This window comes from Pseudochaenichthys georgianus, chromosome 22 (assembly GCF_902827115.2).
Source record: "Pseudochaenichthys georgianus chromosome 22, fPseGeo1.2, whole genome shotgun sequence".
Taxonomy (NCBI): domain Eukaryota; kingdom Metazoa; phylum Chordata; class Actinopteri; order Perciformes; family Channichthyidae; genus Pseudochaenichthys; species Pseudochaenichthys georgianus.
In genome coordinates this window covers 7,275,997-7,293,594 of record NC_047524.1, presented here as the reverse complement: position 1 = coordinate 7,293,594, position 17,598 = coordinate 7,275,997, and the positions used below count along the sequence as shown (strand labels likewise).

General features: G+C 40.6%; 1 protein-coding gene across 6 annotated transcripts in view; it reads right to left on the bottom strand.

The window, feature by feature from the left end:
• Window positions 1–17,598, bottom strand: part of klc1a (kinesin light chain 1a) — a 49,461-nt gene that overhangs the window by 16,169 nt on the left and 15,694 nt on the right. For 5 of the 6 annotated variants that reach the window (XM_034111687.2, XM_034111688.2, XM_034111689.2 and 2 more), the window contains exons 5-11: window positions 13,275–13,503; window positions 12,084–12,171; window positions 9,311–9,412; window positions 5,253–5,426; window positions 4,342–4,441; window positions 3,990–4,042; window positions 3,257–3,324 (exon numbers count right to left, since the gene is read on the bottom strand). In XM_034111687.2, coding sequence (XP_033967578.1) covers window positions 3,257–3,324; window positions 3,990–4,042; window positions 4,342–4,441; window positions 5,253–5,426; window positions 9,311–9,412; window positions 12,084–12,171; window positions 13,275–13,503 — 814 coding nt within the window. The remainder of the gene's footprint in view (window positions 1–3,256; window positions 3,325–3,989; window positions 4,043–4,341; window positions 4,442–5,252; window positions 5,427–9,310; window positions 9,413–12,083; window positions 12,172–13,274; window positions 13,504–17,598) is intronic. The other variant, XM_034111691.2, reaches the window with a different exon arrangement.

The following is a 17,598-nucleotide window of genomic DNA, read 5'->3' as shown; positions in this document are numbered from 1 at the left end:
GAGAGAATATAAAAGGTGAAGCATGCTTTTTTATATTAAAGGGGACCTATCATGCAAAATGCACCTTTTGATGTCTTTTATACATAAATATGTGTCCCCGGTGCGTCAGGGAACTCACGCCGCGTCAGAAAATAAAACCCTCTCTCTTTTCCTCGGGGGTACAACGAGCGGATACAGATTTGCTGCCGATATTACGTAATTTCGGATGGTGGACCCACAGAAAGATTCTATCAGAAACAATGCCTGACGTGTTTTGGACGTAATGTGTAGTGGCAAATTTCTTATGTTACCTTATATGGTAAAACCAAATGCTTCTAAAAGCATTGTCTAACACTACTGTACCATTTCTTCATATGTGCTGTTTTCTGTGCATACTCTAATGAGGGTTATTATTCTCAAGCGCTTCAAGGCCACAGAGCTGATTTGGCAGACTATGTTGAAACTATTCCTCTTCACACAAAGTTTGAACTTCCATATTCTGATAACCGTTATACTTTCTACAGCTCAAGGACACAGGTGTCTAATAACAATATGAGACATCCGTGTGAAAGCAGATTTCTGAGGCGTTCCGCCTAGCTACACAAAAACTCTGTCTGCCCGCCCTATCTTGTATATAAACTTTGCTATTCTGTGACTATTGCGCACACTCCTGCAGACTATCCTATACTCTGTGAGACCTGTGCCTTCGAGGCGCCTCGAATAAAGAACCAGAAAGTCAACTCTGTTTGTTTCACCAGTTTATTGATTGATCATTCTAATTGTATATCTCCACAGTATTGACTAGGTAAAAGATTTCCATAACAAATGTTGTCTTTGTTTAGATTAGCAAGCCTCGCTAACACTCAGAGCTAACCTGTACTGTGTGAACTACAGGCCTGTCTCTCTCCTCCCGTTCCCGTCACACTTGAACGCGCTGTCTTTAAACAACTCTCCTGTTATCTCCATCAGAACAACCTTCTGGATCCGCACCAGTCTGGTTTCAAGGCAGGTCACTCCACAGAAACTGCCCTCCTTGCTGTCACTGACGAACTGCACATGGCTAAAGCAGCCTCCCTCTCCTCTGTCATCATCCTGTTGGACCTGTCTGCTGCATTCGACACGGTGAATCATCAGATCCTCCTTCGCACTCTCCAAGAACTTGGAGTTTCAGGCTCTGCACTTTCCCTCATCACCTCCTACCTCAAAGACCGCACCTACAGGGTTACTTGGAGAGGGTCGGAGTCCGACCCTTGTCAATTAACTACAGGGGTCCCTCAGGGCTCTGTTCTTGGTCCCCTCCTCCTCTCCTTGTACACAAACTCGCTCGGATCTGTCATTAGCCCGCATGGTTTTTCGGGACCCCCTTGAAAACGAGATGGTGAATCTCAAGGGGTTTATCCCAATCAATAACAATTTCGATATATACCATTGCTATGCTGATGACACCCAATTCATTCTGTCCTTTCCCCGCTCAGAGACCCAGGTCGTCGCACGCATCTCTGCTTGTATAGCTGACATCTCTCAGTGGATGTCTGCTCACCACCTCAAGCTCAACCTTGACAAAACTGAACTGCTTTTCCTTCCGGGAAAAGATTGTCCCACTCTTAACCTAACAATCAACATCGGCACCTCTGTTGTTTCTCCGACTCAGACTGCAAGGAATCTGGGTGTGATCCTAGATAACAACCTGTCCTTCACTGCAAACATAGCTGCTACAACCCGCTGCTGCAGATACACGCTTTACAACATCAGGAGGATACGTCCCCAGCTGACCCAGAAAGCGATCTCTGCAGCTCATCCAGAATGCAGCGGCTCGTCTGGTCTTCAACCTGCCCAAATTATCCCACACCACGCCGCTCCTCCGCTCCCTTCACTGGCTTCCGGTAACTGCTAGAATCCACTTCAAGACATTGGTACCATGTTGCGAATGGATCTGGCCCTTCCTACATCCAGGACATGGTTAAACTGTACACCCCTGCACGTGCACTCCGCTCTGCATCAACCAAACAGCTCGCTGCACCATCGCTGCGAAGGGGACCCAAGTTCCCATCAGCAAAAACACGTGGGTTTGCTATCCTGGCTCCAAAATGGTGGAATGAGCTCCCCATTGACATCAGGACAGCAGATAGCTTACACACCTTCCGGTGCAGACTGAAAACTATTCTCTTTCGACTCCACTTCGAGCGATAGAACTATTAACAAAGCACTTATATACTAATAAAGGACTGGCTTATCTAAAGCCAGTTGAGTAGCACTTGAAATGTTGTTGCTCTATGAAACCTGATGTACTTATATGATTCTGTTTTCTTCAAGGTTGTATCTTGTTGGTCGAACGCACTTATTGTAAGTCGCTTTGGATAAAAGCGTCAGCTAAATGCAATGTAATGTAATGTAATGTAGAGCACATGTGTTTAAAAAGCAGGAAATCAAAAAAGGAACTCACCTTGTGATAAACCCGCAAGACAAAAAGCATTTGAGCTCCATACTATTTCAGAAATAATCCTTGATGTGGTTTAGAACAGGATGGCGTTTTATCACAGCAGAATGAAACTTTATCTCCGGTAGAATTCTGATCAGGCATTAGCTCCGCCTAAGGACCCAAAATCCGTGTTTCTCTAACAGGGGAGGTTTGAGCAGTATGAGGCATGGCTACAATGGGTGATCTGTTTGGTATTTTAAGCAAAAGACTTCACAGACATGTTTTGTATAGGTATGGCCCTACAATATATGTTTCCAATATAGCATAATAGGTCCACTTTAACTCGACAAAAAAAAACAATTAATAGCTAATTAAGCTGTAATTTATTTGGATAGAAGGGCAATACAATGACACACAGGGTAAGGTCTTTCTCTAAATTAACTAAAATAAGTCTGTTTTGTAATAAAAATCAGCTTAATATGATTTTATATCAGAGTTGGATCCCAGATCAGCAGAATCGATCAGAACAAAAAGGGCTGAAAAACACCCATCTCGAAAAAATATTGTGTTTACTTTGCTATTTCTATATCGAATTCCTGGATGATTTTATTACAGTTGGGAGGATTTTCTGGTTTTGCTGGTCCTGTCTGGTGAATGAGCTGAAACCTGTTTCATGTTATACAAACCGGCTGAACAAGCATTTCTCATGACATGTAAATTCATTTTGTGGCCATTACAGTATGAGAATTAAAGCTTTAATCCTTTATTTCTATCTTTTTCTAAGGCAACATTATAAAAAAAATTGTTTTGTTTCTCACCCATCTTCACTCAGACACTGAATTAATCAGAAACACTGACCTGTCCACTTTGCAGGCTTTGTACCAGCCTCCGTACTCCCCAAAAGGTGAGCCGTCCTTCTGCTTGCCCTAAGACAGAAAAACCATGTTCATAAGCTTTCTACAAAACTGTTTTAAGGGAATCGACATCTAGTAACCCGAACATTTAACATCAGGAAAAGAACCACAGCCTTGTGAACTAAAACATGAAGGGGATTGAACATTAAAAGGATGAAAATTAACCCATTTCAGAAATAGACGCTTTTTTGTATTAATACCATCAAAGGTATCATGAAGTGATGTTAAATGATGGGATTATACTGGAGTCAGGATTCCTTCCCTAAAACCGTTTAAACCTCAACTAAAATGAACTCCTGGTTGGGAAATGTCAAGTCCTCACACATGGATGGTTATTACCAAGACTTAATCTGCTAATCCAACTCTTTGTAAAGTCAATCCTTCCTATTTCATCTTTAATACGATCATGAATCTGGCGGAGCAGTTTAAATGCTGCTCTCAGTGTTACTTAGCATTTTCTTATCTGGTCGTATGTTCCTTCTGGATTGCCGTTCATTGAAATTAAAATGTGTTTAACTACAGTGGTAAATGTGTCAGAATGTGTCTTTTGAAAGTATTATACAATCTTGTGGGCCCACATTAAAACATCAAATTGAGAATATATCGGTTCACATTACATTTCCAATTCCATTGAAGTCTGTGTGACAATCTGCGAGGTATGAACAGATATTGCTCACCTTGCTTTGTTCCTCTCTCTCCTCAGCATGCATCCATATTGGTTTGTTCTCATCTGCAGAGAAACACATGGGAAGAAGTTCATCAGTACTGACAAACATCCACTCAGATAAACAGCAGTCACTGATTCTGAACTAATAAACCTTTTTTCAGCTGAAAGGTCATTTTTGTTTACAGCTACAAAAAAAGAACAGCAGCCTGAATTTATTAATCTTTATATTAGAAGAATAAAACAGCAGGGGTTGTCAGATATATCAGATCGGTTTGTTTGTGGTATTTGAAGTCAGTCTGGGTGAGATGATACTGGCTGAAATGTGTGTGTACTTGTGTGTATAATCCAGTCACATGTCGTACCATCAACAGAGCCGAACTCCCTCTCGTGAGCGCGGGTCAGGATTTCTTTGTACAGAGTCTCAGCTTGCTTGAACTTGCCCTGCTTCAGGTAACATGACGCCTGAGGAACAAAGAAACCAGACATTAAGGGTCAGCAGGACACTGTACATGAGACAAAGGCAGTTGCCCTGAGGAGATCAATATCTAAAATATTTATCAAGTATTTTACGTACTATTAAGTGACAATTGTGGCATCCAAGTTGTTAAACTTGTTGTATAATTTTTACTTGGACATAATATCTTTGATTAAATCATGGGGTTAAATTACAAAGAGTAGCATTTCAGCTCAATAAAAGTGTTTGGGATGTTTTGAATGTTCAGTAAGAGAAGTAGCATGTTGTAAAATGTGTCACACAAAATGTTTGTTATCAAAATTAAAATACCTAAAGTAAAAATGTAGCTCTCATAAACTCATTTCTTTTAGCAGTAGAAATCTTGGTTTTTAATTCTAGCTATGGCCCAAGACAGGTGTTGAAGTTTAGGCTCAGGTTGCTCTTGGACAGAAAATTATAGAGGCTCTTGCCGATTCAGATTTTGGCCCATATGTAGCTCTTCTTGCCACCTACAAAGCACGAGGATGGCTAATATTACCAATCTTCTAGAGGCACATAAACACATTTTACATTGCCCTTTGTCAGGTGTTACTGGGCTTCAGTACTGCAATGTTGATTTGAGGTAGTTAATACATTCTCATTTGAAATCTATACACAAAACTTAGAATGAAACACAAGTTTAACTGGGAAACACTTTAGCATTCATTTAGCATCTAACAGAATCCTTAAAATCCATTTAAACCCCTTTACTTATTGTTATTAATATACAAAATATCTACTAGTAAACCGTTTTTCCTCATCCTAGACTCCACCCCTCACCAGGTTGTTCTTGGTCTTGGCCACGTTGGGGTCGTCGTGGCCCAGCTTGGTCTGGTAGATCTCCAGCGCTCTCATGTAGTAGTACTCCACCTCCTCGTACTTGCCCTGGTTCTGACACAGCAGGGCCAGGTTGTTCAGCTGCTTGGCCACATCCGGGTGGTCCTTCCCCAGCACCTGGGAAGGAAGCAAGACGAGAGGCGGTTAAAACAACACTCGGTACTTAAAACATAACACGCTTTAGACGACAACCTGTGTCTGTCTGACATTGGGCCATTTGGTCAACAGGGGGTGGGAATACCAACAGCCTGAAACCACCTGATGCCTAGACCTGTGGTGTGTAAAATTGGCTAGAAAACTTCATTCAGTTCTTTCATTTCTGAAAATCCCTCTGGGTCCACCTTTAGGTCCAAATGTTCTTGGAATACAAAGTGGCTTGCCGATATGTTGACTATTGGGAATATTTGTTACATCTCTTGCCAGGTTGCATTGACTTTTGCTCGGCTTTTTACGGTTTGTTTGTGATGTTCCTGCAGTTCAGGTTGAATCTAATATAAGACATGAGAAAATCTCCCAATAACAAACAGTGAACACATAACCTCCTTAATACTTGCTATTTTAGCCCCATAAAACCTGGTTGCCAAATTGGGAATTTAATCTTTTAACTGTTGTTCACAATTCTATCTAACATACAGAGGTGTCTTCTGATGGATTTCGACCTGTGGACTATTGACGCGCTTGAATAAATAAAAGCGGAGTCCAGTGGACAAACGCATCAATGGAAGAACAAACGGCATTCTTTTTTTGAATAACGATATTCCCCCCTATCTCTGCACACAGCCAAAAGAAGCACCAGGATTTTTATTTTTTTAAGTGGATGTGATTTTGTCGATATGTGCTGACTGAGTAGCCATTAGTGGCAAGTGCAGTAAGCTTGAAAGAGATGCAGAATTAGCTCCAGGGAATAGGTGGCCAGACCTAGAAAACTGTAGACAGGGTTTTCACTGAGACTGACTGACCATCAAAGAAAAGTAGACCAGGCAGAGTAAGAGGGAAATGAACATGCAGAAAAGAGAGGGAAAGAAGATGAGACAGGCTTAGACCTCAAATCTCATTTCCTTCCTTGCACTCCCCTTTTGAAAGAGGATGAACGAGTAGAGAATGCAAAAGAGAAAATGACATTAGATCAGAGAAAGACAGTTCTCTCTGCAGCATTGAGAAACCACTTCAGAAAAAACCCGATGGGAGGGAGTGCCGAGGAAAATCTGAGAAAGAAAGCACTTGATGTGAAAAATGAAAGAGTATCAGAGACATAAATCAAGACCTTTGGGGGAGATTTGGCTTTAGATGATTAAAGAATATGTCTGGAGGGTCTGAAATCAAACCTTTACAGGATCCTCCCCCTCAGTTTGGAAGATCTCTGATCCACAGGATGGTGCAGAGATATCTACCTACAGTATTTACTCAGTCTCCTCCTTTGCATCACACATCTGACAGCTCTCCTGTAAACATCGTTAGCTAGAAAAGGATTGCCATAAGCCATGCTGGACAGTGAGGTCTGGGTCACCGAGGAATTGATTGTGTTTATTGATGGCCGTCATGTCTTGAAATACCAAAAGTGCTGCAGTGTGAAGTGGTTTCTGGGAAGCTTTTGGAAACACTACTTTCATCTTAAATCAAGCTGAAGAGCCTCTACTTACAGGGCATCGACTGAATCTGTGTTTTATCCAAATATTTACTGGATATGGGGATTTCTGAGAAATTCAGGATTTAGTTTCTCTTCCTCTGTGACAGACTAACATATTTCAACAAAGAAGTCAGTATAAAGAGACAGCTAGCAGCAGGTAGGGCTTCAGTTTCCAGATCAAGGACATTTGAGCAGACAAGAATACTGCTGTTCTAGTCAAAATACAGTCAGATTAAATCGTTGTTACGTGCTTTGAGTTAGAGAAAAAAATTGCACTGTTATCCAAAGTTTTAGCTTTAAACTTCAAACTATTTTGTGAGAGAAGTTTATGCGTATTCTGTCCTCATTTTGGGACAGAATTTAATTATTCTGTTCCATTCAAGAAGGAAAAGGCTGGCAATATGTTACACTTTTCCTACCAGGCTTCATATAAGTTCCACAGCCTGCCTCCTTCTGAAAACATAAATCTTTCAAAACAAGTCGATATTTTCATTTTTTATAAAGGCTCAATTAGAGCACGTCACTGTAGCGATAAATCAAACAATCTGTTGCATTTCCTAGAGACCATTTTCACTATATGGTACCCTAGTGGGTAATTGGTGTTTCAAGTGGGATTGAGTCGAATACAAATTCTATATTATTCCTTTATTAGAATGTTTAGTGGCAATATAGTTTGGAACGTTTTGTATATTCTTCAGTCAGTCATTAGGTGACAACTTATCCAAACACTTATTAGATTGCATTCGGAACAAAATCATACTTCTATAGAAAATATGGATATTCATTATGAATACTTCATACACCACTTGGATCGGTATCAGATCTGGATTCCTAACGTGAAACAAAGCGCAGAATCCTCCTGGATTCAGCAACAAAATGTTTGAGTGTCTGACTATAGTAGTCAAAATGTTTTGTATCAGTTTATAGCTCATCCCCATCTCCCTGAGGCCAAGCAAACTCGCTGGTAAGCCGAGTTTACCTGAGCTTCTTTAAAAAGGTAAACTGTCAGTAGAAGCTTTCTGATTCAGCAGCTCTGCAGCAGCCACCTCGCCTGTGCAGGGAAAACTCAGCAGCAAATCCTTAAGCTTAAGCGAAAGCATTATCATTTGAGTTTAAGTAGCAAAAGAAAAAAAAATGAAACCGCTCAGCTTAACCAAAGCTGACATCTCATACTCAGAGGAGTGAAAAAGAGAGCGAAGGAGAAATGTTCAGAGTAGTGAGTGAGAAATGTTGTCTGCACTTTCAGGATTGCTGAGCAGCATCTCTGTAAGCACCAAACTAGAGGTCAGACACAATAAAGATGATTATCTCCACTGATCTATTTACAGGCTGGCCTATGATCCACTTTCTTGAGTCAAGAAAGAACAACAGTCTAATAAGCGGACATTACAATGAAATACTAAGAACATGGGTGAAGAAGCAAAGCAGTTACATTTCTTATGCATTTAGTCAAGACACAAGACCAATTAGGAGAGTATAGAGGGGCAGGGAAGTGGTTCGCATGGGTATTTAAAAGTGACATTTGGAAGTTGGATTATGGTGTCTCCACCAATAACAAAGTCAAAGCAAGGGATTTAATTGGGTGCTTATATTATGTCATGTAAGAGATGTTTGGTCTTAATGGGACGAGTGACTTTCATCACACAGCAGAGAGAATGGAGCCTGTTTTCATCCAGCTTAGATTTGCTGGGTTGCAGAGTATGAACACAGTGCATCTATTGCAGTTACCCTTTCTAAGGTTTCTTCCGTTTTTCTCCCTATTAAAAATTTTGTTGTTGTTATTTCCTTATATGGAACTGGGGTAAAAAAAGACAGATGTTTTTTTTAACTAACAAACCCCAAGTCCATGCGGGTAATTTGTGATATGTAATTTTGGGCCATATAAATATAATTGATGTTGCTTGCCATCTACAACTGATCAAATCAAACAATGTCATTTCAGCCAAAATATGCATCATTGGATGATGGAGAAGATGCTTTTGTGTGAAATCAAACAAAGAATTTGGAGTATTAAATCCTTCAATGTCATAACTGTATACTTCTTAAAATGAAAGCTTAACAGGAAGTAGAAACATTAAGCGTTATTCCTCCATTCTGTAGCCTTACAGCTCAAGGGTACCATCTTGAGTGATATATCCAGTGCTTAGTGTTTCACTGCTGTTTGCCTAAATAGGACACACAGTTTGTCTGAAAGAGAAGCGAAAGTAAACTTTAGTTTCAAAGTGAAAGCTTAACGCCTGGTGAAGAACAAACTGACCATGTGTTGGCTGTGGAGAACAAGTATAAAACATCTGCTTCGTCATGGCTTCCCATCATGTGTTTAACAGCTTCTGAATCAGTTTTTTTTCACGGTGTTAGATGACCTTTGACCTACCTTTTCTCTGATCTCCAGCGCCCTCTTGCACAGGGGCTCTGCTTCCTTGTACTTCCCCCTCTTCCCATACAGGACAGCCAGGTTATTAAGTGTGGCAGCGACCTGACAGGAACACAAACATTATTTATTATATGTTGTTTTTCAATCCTGGTCTTAATCATCATCCCCCATGTGCAACCGCGAGACTCCGCCACAGCGGCAGAGGGCCATTGATCTGGTGAGAGAGTAATTAACAAGGAGGAAGAAGACGTGCGGAAACAGGAAGTGATTATGGTGGGCTGTAATTTGATCCAAATCAGATGTATGACGAATTTCAAGCAGTCAGCAGGAGGGAGACTGCAGCGGTGCCGGGAGGACACCTCTGATCTCTGATTCAGACGGGCTCTGGGGGCCATGTGGGCAGAGTGGGAGGAAGGAAGGGGTGAGGGTGGAGGGGGGAGATGGAGTTTATTACGGAGTGAAGTAGTGATAGAGGGAAAGGAGAGTAACAAGACGAGCAGCGTAAAAGAATAAAAAGGTTCCCTAAAGAAAATGTCTTGCTTTTTCTAAAAATGTATTCCTAAAATAAGATTTTTGTTCAGTATCATTTATGATGATTCTCATTTGTCTTCACAATCTATAAGAATGCTCTCTAAAAAAGGTGAAAACTGTTCCTCAAATACAACAATATAAGAGAAGATAAAGATCGAGTGTTCCATGACATACTGTAGCAGATCAGTCAATCTATCTTTTTCCTGGAAGACAATAAAAAGCAACAAAAAACCCTAGTTTTCTTGACTTGAATGCGGCTGAAACGGGTTTTTTCCATGCAGAAAACGACCGGATGCTTGAAAGGGCTGTTCAACACGTAGTAAAGAACAATAATAAGAAGCTTCTTGTCTCTGACCTTCTTGCTCTTTGGGGCACAGCAGCACTCAGTTGGGGGCTCTTAACTATTTCCATACGTTCCCCTGGAAAGACTAGTCTGTCCGAGGATGTCGGTTCACTAACCTCCACCTTCCAAACCTCCCTCACCAGGAAGGTGACAATGTACATACTTAGGATTCAGTGTTCACCATGCCAAGAGTGAACCTCGACCTGCCGCCCAACTGGCAAAGCTACAGACCACCCAACTAGTTCCTATGTAAACATAAGGTATGTGTGTTGGTGGAAAGATTGTGAGGTTTGAACCTGATTCAGGCATTAATAGGCGGAATTCAACATTAGGTTTGTTAATGATCACCTGGATGGGATGTTCTAAATATCTAACTTTTAAAATAGCGCAAAGGAAAAAAAACGAGATATAAATAAGATTAGAAATAGGTGGGATTCAAAGTGAAAGGTGTGAGGAATTTGTTTCAAATAACTGGCTATATTGTTGCCAAAACTAAGATTTCTTGATGATGAAATCACTAAAAAAATACAACAAATTTGAAGAGAAAAGATCAAGGCCTGCTGGCAGGATGGCAGGGTGGAGGTGGGAGAGGGGGGGTGGGGAGGGCTAACCTCAGTTTCACAAAGTAGAGAGGGATGGAGGTCCAGACAGAGACACAGGCCTGCTGGGGTTAACACAGTTAGTCGACCTGCTGCATGTTTACACTTTGCACTGACAAACAAAAGGTAATGGGCTCGGAGAAAAACAGTGTGTTAAATATTTATGGAATCTGCCGTGTCCAGTCCTGGACTGCAGTCACAACCCTGGAAAAATATATTAAATGGTGTTTGGAAGAGAAAAGTGTGATTACAAATACATCATTTAGATTGTCTGAGGAGCATTAAACATTAAAACTGTACGCGGTGTACTTCTGGAGAACAACATTGTTGTTATTGATAGTCTAAAATGGAGAAATCTTAGGTATTAGGTAAGGTATTAAAAATTATGTAAAATGCAAATGGTCGATTAATGGAAATTCTGACTGTAAACAAGTTAAAGCTGTTGTTTAGATAAGATGCTTACCATGTTCAGAAATAAACTTTTATAAAAACTTATTTTCCAACAAGTACATTGGATCCTTGAGCTCCACCGAGCAACTCTGAAACTTACTCTAGCTTCATGGGCTCTCTAATAATGATAAATGCCTCAAAACACTAATTCAAACACTATTTTGGCTGCACTGTTATTTTGGCTGTCAGAGTTGTTATATGCGTTACTGAGGGGGAACAGGGGAAATGTTTTTAAATGAATTGTATTGATCTTCTGAGGGGGAAACCAGGACACTGCAGCAGCCACAAATAGGTGAATAAAAAAGGGTATGGGTAATAACAGTGTCAGTGTCTAACAAGATAAAGATGTCTTATTTTCTTTTTGATTAATGTACTAACTCGGTTTAAAGGGTTAAGAAATACATTTTTAGAGCTCTTTATTTTCAAGGAATAGTTTGACATTTTGGGAATAGGCTTCTTTGCTTTCTTTATGAGAGTGAGACGAGAAGATCAATACCAATTTATTGTTAGTACAGTTTAATAAAGCAACAGCAACACAGCGACCAGTTAGCTTAGCATAAAAACAACTGGACATAGCTAGCCTGGCTCTAGCAAAAAAAATGTGTAACTGCTGTTCAGAAATGATAATTATTTCTTTATTGTCGTACACATGGGTCACGTTGCTAAAGTATTACTTTTTTTGTTAGGTTTAAATGTTTCTATGAGTATTTATTTAATAGTATTTGCTATTTTATGTACTATTCTGTACCTTAATGTAAGGAAAATGTTAATTTAAAATACAGGATAACAACCCTAGATGACTATAATTCAGATACATCTCTGGGTGTTATGTAGAGACAGATGCACTTACAGCTGGATGGTCCCGGCCGAGGGTCTTCTCTCTGATGGCCAGAGCATCATTCAGCAGGTTGGCTGCCTCCTTGTATTTGTTCTGATCCCTGAAACAGACAGAAGCAGACAGAGTGAAACAGGAAAAACAGACCGAGATGGACAGACAAGCACACAAAGAAAAGAAACATAAACTATGCTAACAACTTCCACTAACAGCCCATTATTTTCAGGCGACAAGGTCCAAATAGCTTTGCAGCAGTTCCCACAGTCAATGCAACAAACAGCTGACAACAAGGCGAGCCTCTCTCTCTCCTGACTAGTCACTGCACTCACTATTCAATGGATAAGATTTGTGATAGTAAGAAACCAAGGGGTCCAACTCCTGTAAAACACTTGAGTCTTTTTTTTCTTTCTTCTTGAGCTGGGAAATCAACACTTCCCCGATTCTATTATAGTACTGTAAATCTTTTGGCTGTGTCTGCTATGTTTGCTTTGTTTCACTTCTGACATAGAAAGGCATCCAACGACCGTTGGGGAGGTCCTATATTAGAAGCCTGTCCCACAATGCTTTGGGGGTTGTTAGCAAGAGGTTTCAAGGGACATGCCACTGTGTTGTGATGGTGACAAACAGACAACATGCTGTTACCATTATCACATCTTACTCTGTGGTAAAAAGCCACATTTTAGGAGGATTTTAAGGGTTTTCAAATTTTGCTAGGAGAGCAGGAGGGTTGAAAACACTCCTTTCATTGAAAACTACCAAAACATTATCGCCATTTTCACTAACAGGCTTCTACTCAAATAAGAAGTCCTGGAGCTGCTTGTAAAATAGTCAGAGTAGCCCGGTACTTTAAAGATTTACAAGCTAGTAAAGACTTGTTTTCATGGTGCAAACAGGGTGGTGTAAGAAACAGAGGAGCAATTAAAAACTAGTCCTAGCACTGACTGCAGTCGTTTGATTTATCATCAAAGGGACTTGACAGAGAACAAATATATTATCTTAAACTTGCCATGTGTTAAAAATCTATGAAATATTTCCCCTAAACTGATTAAACAATCAAAAATGAAACAAAAACCAAGGTGAAGCATTCTGGCTTTATATGCATTCTCAGTTATATTTTGCAGATAAACTCCTGCATTGCTGTATGTCCAGGACCCCATTTCCAAAACCACAACCCGGGCCCCGAGATAAATGATTTGGTAGACCGACCTGTAAACAAGGGCGAGGATGTTGAGCATGGTGGCCACGTCTGGGTGGTCGTGTCCAGAGGTCTTCTCCAGGTCTTCCAGGGCCTGTTTGCAGAGCGGCACGGCCACCTCGTAGCGACCCTGCGAGGCGTACTGGATCACCAGGTTGTGCAGGGTCCTCAGGCGGGCCGGGATCTCGTAGCCCCCCTGCTGAGCAGCCGCTGCTGCAGCACTGCCATGAGACGGCTGGACTGTGGACACACGGAGGAAAGAGGACGAAAAAGATTACGTCAGGACACGCACCTCAGGGATTTTAAACATTTAAATATAATTGCATGCACTTGAGGAATAATCCAGAAAGCAAAGGATTATATTAGACCCATTTATAAAAATCCATAAAAGGATAAATTATGTATAAAATACAGATCATTTTGATTCTATTATGTGGGTCAAAGTTAAAACTTCAACAAACAAACACAGGGCTGGCTGTAAACATATGTCCAACAAACAAGATTACTCACACATAAACAATGTCCTCATTCTGCTACGATGCACAGAACATTCTGCAGTATCAGGAGGACGTGATGAAGAATCTCCCTCATGATATGCAGTATTTCTGTCTCTGTAGGAGTGTGTAAGTGAGTGTGTAAGCATGTGCAAGAGGTCAGGAAACCCCCTCATTGGGTTTCTAATGAAAAAATAGCAGGCAGCGCTAAATCTACTCTCAAGGAGAGCTGCTGGCGATTGGAGTGGGAACGCCAACGGCAGAAATAACAACAATCAACATCATGTGATACTCAGTGTCTACATCAGTTCTTATTATAATCTGCAAATACAAAGGGTGTGAAGTGCAGATAATCACTTTGCATTGATTCATTTGCCAATTATTTTTCTAAGAAATTTGAATTATACAGTTTTAAATGTTTGAGACAAAGTATTACATATTTGTATAGTAAAAATATGTTTATATATTTTTTTTTATATTTGTGATTCTTGACCTTTGATGCGTTTTCTTTTACGGTGGTTATTTGTATGCACCAAAATGCACAAGCTAATTCATTGTAGTGTATGTGAAAACTTACTTGGTAATGAACCTGATTCTGATTCCAATTCTGGGGTTAGTGAAATTGTTTTTTTTTGTTTTTTTTAAATGTGAAAGTCTTTATGCTAAGAAGTTAGAAAGCAAAATCATCTCAATTAAGAAGCTGGATCTCATGCTCGGCTTTCGACAATTCTTTTAAACATTTTGATGGAGGTGCAACACTCAATCCTTGGATCGCCCCTTTAACAAATGCTGCTATGGGAGCAAGACACCAAATCTCCACAAGCTCATTCAGTAACTATGTATGTATTAGGGATGGGAACGATTAATCGAATATTCGAAATTATTCAGGTGTTCAAATAATTATTCATGTGTTCGAATATGAGTTATTAATTTATTTTTTTGGGAGTGATGCCTAAATTGATTACATATTATCAAATTGAATAATTCAATGTATACGACTGTGCCATAGCTAAATGTGTTAGGTGAAGTCTAAAGGTGTGTTTTGCTCAGCTCACCGGTCCCTCACAGCGGGCAGAGCTGCAGGTGCTAATCTCTCTCTCTCTCGTGTCCGGTTATACTTCACTCGCGTTTATGTCCAAATCCATCAGATCTAGCTAGTTCTAGCCAATGATATGGCTGCTGCCCAGGCCCGGACTGGCCATCGGGAGGACCGGGAGGTTTCCCGATGGCCTGGCCTGTTAAGTGGCCTGCTGGCCTGTGGAATTTCTCTCTTTTTATGTATGTATTGTGAACTAGTGATGTGTCGGTCGCGAACGAGCCGGCTCAAAGAGCCGGCTCTTTTAAGTGAACGACGGGAGCCAGCTCTCGCCCACGAACGAGCCGTTTTTTATTTTGTTTTTGCGGAGGGATCTAGATCGGCATGAAGGCACATTATGCAATGTGCACATTATCCCGCTTATACAATCTTTAATCTTTGGCCACATTCTCAACAAAGTAACGACATGACTCCCAATATTAATTGAAATGCTTTTATGGATTTAGAAAATGATTTTATTGATTTAAAAAATAGTTTTATGTATTGATTTAAATTGACATGCATCCGCTAAGAAAAGTAGTCCGTTGTTACTGTTTGAACTAACGTAACAACGGCAGGAACTGCTTCGATAGTGTTTTTGAGGAGCTTTTTTATTACAGATTTGAAAACATTGTTGCTTGCTTTAAAAGTAGCACAATTCATTATGTCAAACCTTGAAAGATATCCCTGCCCTAATGCCAAAAGTAACTCGCAACTGAATATGTGTCGCTGTTTGATGTCTATGTCTGGACCGCTGCGTAAAAATGAGGGTTTGTGCCCCATTACTTATCTTCATACTTCTATAAGAATAAAACACGGAGGACGGAGATCTCTTTTTCTCCCCCTCTTCTGACAGCGCAGCAGCTGATCTCAAAGCATGCTCCCCTCTCCTGCAGGGGGGCGTGGTCAGCTGCAGCTCACAGAATCAGCCTCCTGCAAAAACAGCGCTGGAAAGAGCGAAATGAGGCATGGCTAAAATGCAGGATCTTTTTGGTATTTTGAAAAAAAAACTATATTTATATACTTTATATAGGTCGATACAGTAGCCCCTTTTTTAAAATAGTTTTTATAGGTGTTGCCATTTGTTTTGTGTAGCGTGGTTCTACAAGCAAGTCAATGCATTCATTGGGTGGTATCAGAGAGTTACACGGGTCTGTAAATGCAATGAAAACAATTGGCCACAGCAAATAATTTATATTAAACATGTAATTTTTACTTTTGAATACTTCAGTACAAAGGATGTATTGAATCATTTAAGTGATATATGTGTACACATAAATCATGAGTCAAAACAGGGCTACATTTCATTTAATTAAAAGGTATAATATGTGGTAAACTGAAGAGCCGTTTGGGAGCCGAAAGAGCCGGCTCTTCTTGGTGAGCCGAGCCAAATGATCCGGCTCACCAAGAAGAGCCGGAATTCCCATCACTATTGTGAACGCAACGCTGCGCAAATGTGGGTCTGACTCTGCCTCACAGAGGGTGACTGGCTGTCTACATGATGTGGCCTGCCGACATGGCCACTTTCATACAGATCATACATACACTAATGCCCTCGATTGGTCTCTGTGTGTCATTCAAGCTCGGGAGGGTGTGTGTAATGTGGCGCGAGCGAGTGAGATAAAGCGCGCGCACCGGTTACGTGTACTGTTGTTGTTAGCATCTGGTGCTAGCTAGCTGCGCTAACGGATATAAGCAGCTTTTTCAACAACAAGGTGGAGGAGAGTCCTCTCCTGTCAGACTGAGAGACTGATAACTACAGCTCAGGTGAGGTAAAGGACTCTCTGAGTGTTTAGATAGTTAACTTAGTCCAAGTTATCTCTGTGGGTCTCAAAGGGTTTGGTCACCATTTATGTAAACACATATTTCCATTTGAGGGGGGAGTGATTAGTAAAATATGCATGAATAATAAAAATAAAATGTTAACTAGGTGAAAAAAGGTAAGATAAACTTGTTGAGACCTAAAACTAGTCTTTGCTGCTTCCTCAAAGAGGAGGAGGAGGGAGAGGAGGGAGACAGGTGAGGCTGGTTCAGGAGCACAGACACACTCGCAATTATAAATGAACCAAAAACAAATAAATAAACAAGTTTCAATGTTTTTTCATATTGGATATGGTATGTTATTGATTATGGCCATGATTTTATGATTATTTAAATGTATACAGTTCTGTTTCATATGGGTGTAGTTTCTTTATTTCCCCCTCAAAATGCACCAGATGGATGCATTTAAGTCCAACATTTAAAACAAATCTTACCTCCACTTAAAATATGTTCACATAGGTTCCTAAATAGATTTGCACATTTTTTTAAATAGTAACCCATGTCCATATGTTTATTTTTGGCTAGTAGATTTAGACGGCTATCACTATGGGCAGCAATGCTGTAAAAATTGACAAATAAATCCAGCAAAATGGCACAAAAAACTAGTAGTGGCCTGGCTGGGTGTATAATTCCCGGCCTGACTTAATGTCCCAGTCCGGCCCTGCTGCTGCCCCTCCCTACACGCAGATCACGCAGACTCAAACCTCATCTTAGGCCCAAATGTGGCGCAAATGAGCTCCGCAGCTCCAAGGTCAAACTATGCCAAATTAAACTTATATATACCGGTACATGCTATACCTTGCTATACCCGCAACCTCCGTTCCAGCTGAGAGGGTCTTCTCTACAGCTGGCCTGATTGTGAATCGCCTCCACACATGAAAGCTGTAGGCCTATAGCTGTCAAACTGTAATGTATGTATTTCCCAATTTTTTTTATTATAGGATA